General features: G+C 37.5%; 1 protein-coding gene across 1 annotated transcript in view; it reads left to right on the top strand.

The window, feature by feature from the left end:
* The window catches only part of CCDC146 (coiled-coil domain containing 146), an 82,751-nt gene that overhangs the window by 41,179 nt on the left and 29,171 nt on the right, over nt 1-12,401 (top strand). The window contains exons 3-4 of the mRNA XM_072858880.1: nt 764-846; nt 6,352-6,558. Of these exons, the coding sequence (XP_072714981.1) occupies nt 764-846; nt 6,352-6,558 (290 nt within the window). The remainder of the gene's footprint in view (nt 1-763; nt 847-6,351; nt 6,559-12,401) is intronic.

Raw genomic sequence — 12,401 nt, 5'->3', positions numbered from 1 at the left:
TAACCAAAAGAGGGGAAGAAAAGGTTTTCTAAAGAAATATCCCAGGAGATACTATCATATCGCTGCTGTGATATTTCCCAGTGGCAAAATTTGGCTCCTAGTCCTATTTCCTATTTATATTAAGAAGGACTGGCTCATTGGCCCAAATTACTGCCCTCAAGACACATGAGAAATCACCTAAGAGATGGGTACGCTGCATCACACACATACGGGTTTTTTAGTACTGAATACGTGGAGTGGTTTGCTCTTGGTTTTTGCCGAAGGCCTGCACAGGCATGTAAGGCAATGTGTTTTGTGGCCTGGAGGTGACCTAGCTTGAGCCCAGCTCCTCTTTTTTGCAACCATATTGCCTGTTGACACAACACTTAGGCACAAACCGGACTTTAAGCCTCGGTTTCACCTGTTCAGGCCAGCTGGTATATGCCAAAACTGAACCAGTTAAGCAATGTGGAACAGGTGACTTAGAGTCTGAGTTCAAAGTCAAGACAGGATTATCATGAAATATTGATACAGACAGAAAATCAGAGAAGAAATGGTGGTGTAGGTAGCTCTGTAGTTGTGACAGACACATTCTTATATTTATGCTTTGAATTATTATGTAAATAAGAATTTTTTCATCTGTGTATTTGATTTGATTGTGTATTTGATTTGGTATGTTACCAAAGACTGTATAAACTACAAGGCTGCCAATTATAGTTATAAAAAGTTGAATGAAAATATTAGTGCTTAGGAGATGTCAGAACTGTCTGTTTCCCTTCCATAGCTATTTTCTGCTGGAAAAATCACAGGCACGAGAGTAGCTGAGCTGAAGGGAAAGTACACCCTGCTGCATAAGACTGTGATAAGGTACAATATTCCTTTTTTGAACTTTGTTTAAGTAGCCAAAGCATTACATATTTACAGTAATTTTCTGCTGATGCTGAAGCCCAATTATCATTTAAGGCTTTCTTACAGTGATTGTTCATAAAGAGGAAGCAAGAACACAATGTTGAAAAACAATATTTAATAGGAAGTTTCAAGGTAATTTGGGATATTTAAATACTTGTTTGAACAACATCTTTGTTTTTAATATAAACATAATAATAATGGCAATGGAGGGAAGGACAAACTGCAAAAGACAATATACAAGTTTAAAATAAAGATATATTTGAAGATCATGTAGCCAGAATTGTAACATATGAAAAGACTGACCTGCTGAGCTAACATCATAGAGAGCAACTGAAGAAGCTGAAGGCTCATTTCTAAGAAGGAAAATTAGACTCTGTCACATCTAAATAGGTGTGAATTTTACCCTCAGAGAATATTGACAGTCACATTAGACAGGACTGCTAATAAATTTATTATGAGTACGAATATGAGCCAGCAGTGTGCCCAGGTGGCCAAGAAAGCCAACGGTATCCTGGCTTGTATCAAAAATAGTGTGGCCAGCAGGACTAGGGAAGTGATCGTGCCCCTGTACTCAGCACTGGTGAGGCCGCACCTTAAATACTGTGTTCAGTTTTGGGCCCCCCACTACAAGAGAGACATTGAGGTGCTGGACCGTGTCCAGAGAAGGGCAACGAAGCTGGTGAAGGGTCTAGAGCACAAATGTTCTGAGGAGCGGCTGAGGGAACTGGGGTTGTTTAGCCTGGAGAAAAGGAGGCTGAGGGGAGACCTTATTGCTCTCTACAACTACCTGAAAGGAGGTTGTAGTGAGGTGGGGGTTGGTCTCTTCTCCCACGTAACAAGGGATAGGACAAGAGGAAATGGCCTCAAGTTGCGCCAGGGGAGGCTTAGACTGGATATTAGGAAATTTTACTTCACCTAAAGGGTTATCAAGCATTGGAACAGGCTGCCCAGGGAAGTGGTTGAGTCGCCATCCCTGGAGGTATTTAAAAGCCGTTTGGATGAGGTGCTTAGGGACATGGTGTAGTGGTGGTCTTGGTAGTGTTAGGTTTACGGTTGGACTCGATGATCTTAAAGGTCTTTTCCAACCTATACGATTCTGTGATTCTGTGATTCTGTAAATTTAGAAGGTTAGAACCTTAAGCTTCAAAGTATAAATGAAACTTAGAAGTTAGGTATGGTAGTTGTAAGTCTGCCCTGCTCCAGTACTTGCTGGAGGAGAGAGAAGAGAAGAGATCATGCTCATAGCCCAGTGCCAGGTTTGAGCAGGGCATGTGTGAGTGGAAGGAAAAGAAAATGGAGGGACGAAGTGGGATGAGATAGTACAGTTGTACTAGGTAAACAATGTGTCACAGAACAGAGCAGTCCTATTGCAAATATTGCAATACCACATTAGTATTTGTGACTAATAATTTTGATATTACTTATGGTATACCCATAATTATCAGTAAAATCAGCGTCATGATACTCCTGTTATATTTCTGTAATACTTAGCATAATATCCACCATATTAACAATATTTTAGCCCAATTTGCCTGACAGTCCACATCAAAACCTTTATGGCAATTCTGCTTATAAGAGAACCATAGCTGTTCTGTCACTGAAGTTAAGGATTGTAAAACTAATTCAAGTCATACCTGCTTACTTGAGTTATGCTGGGATTTGGTGTGCCTCCTGGCAATCTGAATAGTGGTAAGTGCTAAGTAATGTAAAGTAATTTGAAAAGGGGTTCCCAAAATCCTGAAAACACAGTTTTTCTTGAGGTTAGCTGAGTCTTCTAGTTTCATCTTACTAAAATGGGGAGTTGGAATATGGCCCTGACTCTGTAAAAAGTCATCTGACTTTATTCAGATTACTGCATAGCAAATACTTTGGGGAAGGAAAATTAAAAACAGCACTCCTAAACCAGTTCAACTCCCTAGAAAATGCAAGAAGCATTTTCTTAATGCTCAGAACTCAACATATTATGTGGGTTTTGGATTAGTTGATTGAGAAGGCTTCTGCCATACCAATGTTCACTGAGCTGAAGTAGAAATCCAGTAGCTGCTGAACTTGATTGACTTTTAGCCAGTGTTAGTTTGAAACCAGTCTTTGGTTGGAAAAAATACAAGAATATTACTACATATTTTATTTTATATATTTATGTATCATTCTTTTATATAGAACATTCTTGTATGTAAAGACAATTCCTTTGTATGTATAATAAGTGGAATATGGCCTGAGCAAAACCAGGACTCAGCTATCTTTTCTGTCACACATAAAACTACCATAAATACCGTGCACCAAAAGCATTAAAATGTCAGATAGTAGATTACATCTCTCATTCTTTCCATGGTTCTCATAGGAGTGCAAAATTGCCATACTCTGTAAGAAAGTCGATTGGAGAGGATCACGTCACATTCTTTACTTAGATGTAGTCATGTATCAAAGCAAATGCCAACGCCTGAACGAGTACCAATTCCCACAGACAAATTTATCTTACTGCTAAAAGAAAGCAAGGGAAATCAATTACCAAAAATTGATCGTGATCTCCAGTATATTTAAAGGACTTTTCAGACATCAGAAGTGGGATTCACTTGTCCATATGTTAACATCAGTGGACATGCACATCTGAACTAGGGAGCTAGAGTCCCTTAACAGTCAATAGAAAGAAATAGGGACCAGACACTTCCTCCTTATACAGACATCTGCAAAGTGTTTGGTTTTCTCCGTTGGCTATAAAGAGAGTCCTGATGATAGGTTCAGTATGTGTGCATACTCTTTTCCTGCAATGAACTATTCACAGAATCAATACCGCTTTTTAAGTTTTAGTTCTTCATCCTTACATGTGCAGTACAGCTCTGTGGATCAAGAACTTATTTTTTCACTTATTGCAGTGAATTTAATTTAATCTTTTTCCTAACTAATCCCCATCTGTCCCAGTGCTGTTACAATGCCATGTGGAAACAAATGATGATGGATGAGGTCCTCAAGCTGTGTGTGTTCTTCTTTCCTTTAGTCGCATACAAAAATCTCAAGGAGAAAGTCTTATGCATCTTAAGCAGCGTAGATCCCTGTGACAGCTATACTAAATGATTGCAACTGATCTCTCTGATATACAACACAAATTTGTCTAATATGATGAATGCAACTAGTCTGTATGCAGATAATTTCCAAGGCTGTTGCTAGAGTACACAGAGTTATAAGTTTATAGTGTGGTCCTTGGTTTAGTGGTAAATAGTCCTTTATTTCTTGGTTTCAGTTTTGCACAGTTTGGAAAGCTGAGATGTCACCTGTCAGATAACATCTTTGATACATTTCCTCAAAGTGTTATATGCTTTTAAATTTATGTTTGCTGCACAGCTGAAATTCTGGGAACAGTTTGTCATCCTGTTCTGGTGCTGTCTCACCAATCCACTTTGCAGTGAGGCTGCACCTAAAGCTGATGTACCTGAGCTCATATTTGGCCCCTGAAAACCCATTTGGTCACACAATCATGTGGCCGAATTGTACATTTTTATTTTTATTATCTCAATTTAGGAACCTAATATTAATATTCTGATACACCACACTGTAAGAAAGTCAGGTAATAATGATAGTTCATTGATGGTTTGGGAATCTCATCTTCTTAAGCCTATGTTAAATTATTAAACACTTCACAAATTCAAAAGCTGCCACATCAGACTTGGCAAGCCTACTTTTGCTGTCATGTGATTCTAGATGTGTACATTGTGTAGATGTCCAGTTATTCCTTCATTGTCTTCAATTAAACTTAAATCTTCACATGAAAAAATACTGTTGCCAACTATAGTGAGCAAGATCTGGTCTAGATGCAACACTCAGTTCTTGTTTCCATTTTTATCTGTTTATTATCTTGAAAAAATCAATATTAAGAAGTTTGATTTTATGGAAGAACTTATGTTTTTATGTAATTTTATGTAAAATTTATGTTGTATGTAAGAATTATGTTTTAAATGAATGTGCATTACTGCAACCAATTATATTTTCTCCTAAAATAGCATACATTCTGTTGGACTCAAAGAAGATCTAAATATTGTATAGGATCTTGTGTCGATAAGTCAATTTATTTTTTCCTTTAAAAGTTACTGTGTAAATACATCACACATGAAGTTATTTGTTCGTGATAAAGGCATACTCTCGTTTCCTGTTGAAGTCTGTGGTTTTCTTATTTTCTAGTTTAAAAAAAGGAAGTGGTTATCTAAGTAGAAATGTTACAGAAAACCAAAACTTTTTCTGCTATATTATTTCAGCTATGTTTATGCAGTATAGTCAGCTGTATATTTGGTGTTTTTATAGTTACCATCTCAACTCTATTCTTCAGTGTGATGTGTAATTTTGGTTTTGTTGCTAAGCCATAAATGTAACCTTTGAGCTAAAATTTATGTATAGAGTTTCTCAATATGGGAGATTCTAAATTCCTTTGTTTAAAAAAATATTAAATTGCATTATATTTTTAATTAATAAAAGGCAAGTGATAGAGTTCTTTATTCTTCCACATCATTTGTGACTAATTTTAGTGTACCATTATACAAAAGTTATAATGTAGTAATATTGAGAAGGCATACACAATGATTTCTGTAGCATAAAGAATAGGTTTATATGTTGTGCATTGTATATGAATTTTCATACTGTAGTTCCCTTTAAGACTTTTCCGTAATAATCAATGCATTTTACTAACAGCCTTTCAGATCTGTTATTCAGCTATCACCACATAGGTTCCTAAGTATATTATGAATACCAGTCTCCTAACATTGACAGAATATTACAGTTTGTTACAGTTTCTGTGAAGCTAGACTTTGGTGATACAAGTCAGATCAGATAATTGATCATGTCTACAAGCCTTATAATAAGCTTCCACAGAAGTCCACAAATGTATTTGCAGCTTGTGTATCATTAAATGAGTTACTTCACATACTGGTAACACGACAGCAATAGAAACATGCAATTCAGCACTGGGTAGGTGTCCTGGTATTTACTAAGAACTTAAAAGTGTCATATAGCCCATACTGGGCCTTGTCCTGGTAAATACTTCCCTGTTATTGGTCCCCACGCTGATTCAGATCTAGCCTTCGGCACTTCTTAGCATAAAACGGATTCCCTGTCTCTTCGCTGGTTCTAGGAGGTGCTAGACAAATAAATTAGACTAGCTAACCATCTTTCATCTGGTTAAAATTAGATGAGATGAATCCCACTCCAGCTCTAGGTATGCAGAAAAAACCCCTCACATCAGATTCCACTGCTCTCATGGCATCATAGGATAATTCAGGTTTGAACCGACTGCAGGAGGGCTCTGGTCCAACCTCCTGTTCAAGGCAGGGGCAACTAGGAGGTCAGACCAGATTATTCAGGACTTAATCCCATCTCATTTTGAAAACTTTGAATTAAATATTATAGGTAGGTAAAGAAGTACAAATACAAAGCTTATGCTTCTCATTGCCTAGTTCTAAATTTTTCTGTTTAATGTAGTTTACAGGAATCTGAGATCCAGCTGTTGCAGGAAGCCAAACGTCTTAGTGTAGAACTGGAACAACAGCATGAACTGGAAAGAGCAGAACCGTTCCCTGAAGAATCCTCCAGTGAAGTTTCCCAAATAAGGCAACAACTTCTTAGTTGCCAAAATGAATACAATGCCATTAAAGAAAGAGAGTATGAAATTCAGTTCAAGATGGAATGGTAGGTGATAGTGGTCAAACACTGCTAATTTTATCATAGCTTATCTAGAAAGATAATAACATAGAATCTAATTCAATCTCCTCTCCATCTTACGTGGACACATTTCTTGATGGCTGTTGTTAAACAAATTGCCACAAACTTTTGCTAGTAACGGCAACATTTTAGTGATGAATAATATTACCCTGGTGCGAGATTTGTAGATTATTTTAATTTTAGAACATGCTATAGTGTCCTTTTAAATGCTGTTTAAAATTTACTACATTGCATGATTAGTGTTTAGGTAGGCAAAATTAACAGGAACAGTTCTAGTCCAGGACACCTTTAATACAAATTATTAAAGTGTCTCAGAGACCTGGTGACTGGGAATTTGTGGAAACAGTGTAATAAATAGACCCAATGCTATTTTTAACATCAGAAGTACAGTTTATTCCAGTTTTTCTACTCAGGTATTTAAAGGAGAAGTACTTGTATATTCTGATGTCAGAAAAATGAGAAATTTGCTGTGAAGGAAGTTTCATGCTGTGAAATACTTCCCATTTCTATAAAAGGAAAAAACTCTAGAATAAGATTGATATTGTATATATTTTAATTATCTGCATATATGAGTGTGTTGTACTTGAAGCTTTTATAGTAAAATTACAAACAGTACTATTGCATTTTTAAAAATATGTACCTATGGAAATTAACTCATATTTTCATTTTGTGGGGTGCTTGCTATTTTTACCCATCTTCAGTCCAGCTGTAGTGTAGTTGGTGTATATAAATCCAAATAAATAATGTCAGCAGCTCAGCAGTTAAAACTATTTTCTGCAAGGAGAGCAGGGGCACTGTACAAACTGCATAGAGCAGATTTTTCTGGCAGTTCTTTCTTGATTTTTTTTTTTTAGAGCCAAATGTTTGCTCTAAGAGAAAGAAATTTGAGAAAGAAGCAAATTGGGAGTGGGAGAAGTAAAGAAACATGGAAAGCATCTGGAAAAAATTATTTGCTATGAGATAACGAAGCAACATGAAGTTTCCTGAAGTAATTATTAAATACAGAATTTATTGCAATTTCCAAGGAGTCCAGAAATAAGCTCTTCAAAATATCATGCTTTTTATCCATTTGTCCTTATATCTTATAAACATTTTTCACTGATTTTGCATCACTTTTCCAAAAAATGATGGGGTTTTATAAGTTTAGGGGATATTTGCTCATACTCTATTTTCTACCTCTGGTCAAAAGGAGATTTCTGTCCTACACAAAATGCAGTTTAGGTATTATTTCAATTACCCTTGCACATTTACTGCATTAATTCTTATATATTAATTGAATATCCTATCTTGCAGATTAAAAATAGACTTTTTAGGTCAGTCATACTGTGAAAAATGTTCTTTCACTTTAATAAGAAACTTCCTCTGTTTGGTCTTAGGTATTGCATGAGATCAAAACCAGCTGTACAGTCTGACCAGAGGTCCATATGGCGCAGTATCTAACGGCGACCAAAAGCGCAGCCCCTAGCCATTTGTGATGCAGGGATTTCATGAGCCAAATACAGTCCTCTGTATTTAGGAATCCTCAGCTGACCCCTCTTCCTTGAACTTCTCCTGTCTCCTCCTCAACTATATAAACTTCTGGCATTGCAACACCCTGGGCAACGAGTTCTACAGATTAACTACACAAGAAGTGCCACCTCCTTTCTTTTTTGAACCTGACTCCTACCAGCTTCATTTCATGCCCTGTAGTTCTTGTATTGGATGAGATAGTGAACATCTGATCCTCTCTTCATTTTCACTGCTGCAGGATGGTTTGATAGATCTCTTTTGTATCCCGCCCACCACACACACACACTTAATTTGTCAACTTTCTAAACTGAAGAGCTATAGATTATTTAATTGTTCCTTGTTTGGAATCTGTTTCATGCCTGGTGGTAGCACTGGCTCTTATGCGTGTTGTGGGTGTGGAGTGAGGAGGATGTGCCTTGGTTACGTGTGGATTTGTTTACTGGGAGAAAAGATACTGCTTTCCAGAAATGAGAGGGATTTTAATGTTGGAGTAGTGTAGAATGAACAGGACTGGCAGAATACATATCTATGTGGGGAATGGATGAGTGAATGTTGTGGGGAAATGAGAAATGAGCTATGAAGGAAAAACAGATAATGGGTGTGAATACATGTTTGTAAAGAAGGGATGGGGTTTGTGCCTGTGCAAGATAGTGAAAATGAATGTCCAGAATAGAGTTGTGAGTAGCAGGTGATCTAATAGTAACACTGATGTAAAATGAAGATCTATAAGCGTGATGGTTTTATACAAATAATAAAGCGATGTCTTCTGAAATACCTGTGTGCATGGGCGGTGTCACAGGCAGAGGGGAAGCTGCGTCGAAGATGTTATAAGTTTGCTGTTAGGTGACTGCTTGGTTTCCTTCATTTCTCAGAAGGATAGAAACTCATGATCCAACCTCTCTTGGCCCTTGATCTCTCTGGAGCACAGTTTCTCTTGCTGTCCAACTGTGTTAATACAGTCCCAGCTGTGCTTGGCACTTACAACTAATCTTCTTTGGGGAATTATGACTAATGGCTGTTTAGTCTGAAAACAAACACATTGCTTATTTACCTTCTTATGTATAGCAGGCGGGGAACATGGAGGGGAAAAGCTTTTGAAGGGAATAGCTGTGTCTCTTATTGATTGCTCTATCCTTTTCTCAGAAGTCTTGGATCTTGTCTACTTAGAAAGACTGCTGAGCTGGAAGTGAGAGAGAGCCTCTGCAGATCTTCTGCTTCCCTGTTTCTGTAAGCCTTTCTTTCTCTGAAGCATCTCTCTAGTCTCTGCTGCCTTCACGTCCTGCCTCAATTCACTTTCTCTGATAGCTAAGGGCACTTAGCACCCTTTTTGCACTCAGATTCAAATCTGACAACAGTAAACTTTTTCTCTTGAAGAGTCATATAGACATACCATAACATTAGCAAAGTTATTTTTTGTCTCAAGGTCCCTTAATATTCTGTGTTCTCTTTTCCATATTTCATTTCCTACCTGCTTGTCTCTGTAAACAATTATTTTTCCAGATCAGATACCTTTTTAACAGCTGAAGGTGATATTTCATCTTCTGTTTTAATTCTTTATTGTTCCAATGAGTATTCAACATTCCAAGAGTACATTTAAATTGCTTTCAGCACTGTACCAGCAGCAGGTTTTCAGAAATTTTGTGACTTTTTCATAGCTTGAATAGGGAGGTACATGAGGTATTCAGAAGCAGCTCTGATGCACTTTAGCTGTCAGGGAAGTGCATCAGAGGGTGGTTGTGTGGGTGTGGTGTACCCCCACTGTCGGCGTGCCCCTCCTCTTCTGGTTTGTTTTTCTGTTCCCTTGTACAGTTGTACTGGGTTCATCGCTACTGTGTCTGCCCGTGTGCTCAGCACACGGAAGGATTTTACTGAGGTTATAACGGACAGTTGGAAGGATTTTACTGAGGTTATAACGTTTGGGTCACTGCCCCAAAGTCAGAGCTGACTCCAGGAGTGTTCTTCCCTTCAAAAACTATTAGGCAAGTGTAATAAAGTAAGAGGAAAACCAGTGATCCCAGTTCAGTTCTGGTACAATTGCATTCAGAGCCATGAAGTTTCTTCATATAACTGGGACTGAACATGCCTCAGTAAATAAGAATATAGATGAAAAATCAGATTAGCACAAGAACAAGGAAAGGATCAATGTGATCAGCAAGGATTTGTTCTAGCTTGAGGAAACGTTTCACTTTAATGTCCATGTGAGGCTTAGAGTCCTGGTTTGTGAGACAAAATAAAGAAGAGCTGCTTTGCTTTATCAGGCAATAGTATCAACAATAGTTTATTATTGAGAAATAATGAAGTTATCATCGACATTAATTTATCATCTAAACTATATATTTAAAAGTAAGCAATTAATTTGAAATTAAATTATCTATCGCAAGAGTTTCTGAGGTTAAAGGTGCCTGATTCTTGAAAACAATTTTCTTTGAAAGCCTAGGTCCAGTCTACAGCCCTCACAGTCATTTGTGCAGGTAGCAAAATGGCTGTTCACTGAAGCACCGCATGCTACTGCATGCCAGTCAGGATTGCAAAACTGAGTTTGTCCTTGTAGAAGCATTGCAACTATGGAAAATTATTTCAATGCTTGTAATTATTTCAGGATTAGTCACTCGATAATTAAAAAGTGAAAAGTTAAGCTTTTGCCCATAGTTCTTCTAGTAAAGAATTACAAGTCATAAGTAAAATAAATTGAGTTACAGTTGAAGTTGTTATCAGCTAGTCTTGTGACTGCATTCTCCGGTACATAGAAAATAAGCACAGCAAAGAGCCTTACAGGAATCTCATGCTGGCAGCTTGTCAGCTCTGATATCTTCTACTTGTGGTCACTAGATTTTAGTTGTGAGGTGCTGAACATCTTCTATGCATTCCTCAGCAGTCCCAGCTATGTGTCAGAGTAGCTGAAGGAGTTTGCTTTCTTGCATGATGGGATTCGTCATGATAACAACGTTCTGACTATTTTGTGAGCTGAGGAACTGAAATGGACCTCTGTTGACAACTACCACTACATTTCTTAATCTCGCTGACTTATTTTTTTAATTTCTGTATCAGTTTGCAGCTGTAGACATCTCTCAGGGAAAAGTCTGGAATGTATTTTCATTAATGGTCCAATTTTCCAAGTGCTTTTTTTTAACTCATTACATCTGCGTCCATGATAGCTTTTCATGTACAGTATTGCTATTAAGCTTCATGTAAATAAACAAAGCAACATGAGAAACATTTGCAAACATTAATGCTTAAATTTAAGAGTTTCATCTTCTTTTCATTATGTATGTTGTTATAGGTATAATAACGATAATAATAAAAACCACATGAAAAATACATGCATCAAAGAAGGACTATAAAACAATGAGAATTATAAGTGCCTAATGCCAGTTGCAGCTATTCTGTTTGTTGTTGTGATTGATGTCTAAGTATTTTATAGGCAGTCATGAGGCTGTTGTCCATATATCACAGATTGCAAGATTGAAATGCTAAATGGAAAGACCAGATTTTCTCTGCTTACCTTACATTAAGCTTCTGTGTCCATATAGCTATTAAATCAGAGACTGAACTTAAAATCTTTGAAGAATCTTGTTTGATTTCTTAATCTGAGTTAATCATCCTGGTCTCCCTTTACAGTCAATGTAGAGAAATATGTTCTCTTCAGCCGGTAATTTCTCTCTTCCTAAAATAGGTACCTGGGATGTCAGATGACCTGCCTTGTGGTGGTTCCTGTTTTTATCCCTGACAGTAAGGAAGCCTGGGGATGTTAGCGTAGGGATACCTGTCTAACTTTTGGATATGGGCAGCTGGACCAAACTCATTGCTCAAAAGGGAGAGATTTAACTTCTTTCTTTTACGCCCTTTTTCTTTTCAAACCTTTGTTTTTTGTGTGGAAGTCGTTGGTCTGCCAGTTCCTAAGGTAACTTAACTTGGTGCTTGCTGTTCAGTGTTGCCTTTGTTTATGTCACAGAAAATGAGGTGTTCAAATCGTTTTACAAGTCTTTGTTGTGAAACTGGAATGGCTCCACAGGAATCTGTCCTCATGAGTGAGGAATGTGACCAAAGAAAAACAAGGTCAACTTTGCTCTCCCTCCTGATTTTGGGGATTGCTCTTTTGATCATCTGACGTGATATTAAAGAGGACACAGGAAGGACTGATGACGAGCAATGCCGTACCTCTTTAATGTTTGCACAGGACTTATTTAATCTGTTTTTGTGGCAATCAAACTGTTATGGGTATTTGTGCAGAGTGGACATTCATTATAATTAGTGTGATTATGTCAGTCCCAAGGAGTCCAACTAGGAATCCTGCCAAAATG

This window comes from Ciconia boyciana, chromosome 1, assembly GCF_034638445.1.
Source record: "Ciconia boyciana chromosome 1, ASM3463844v1, whole genome shotgun sequence".
Lineage (NCBI taxonomy): Eukaryota > Metazoa > Chordata > Aves > Ciconiiformes > Ciconiidae > Ciconia > Ciconia boyciana.
The sequence above is the reverse complement of the archived record's forward strand: the minus strand, read 5'-3'. Positions and strand labels throughout refer to the sequence as shown.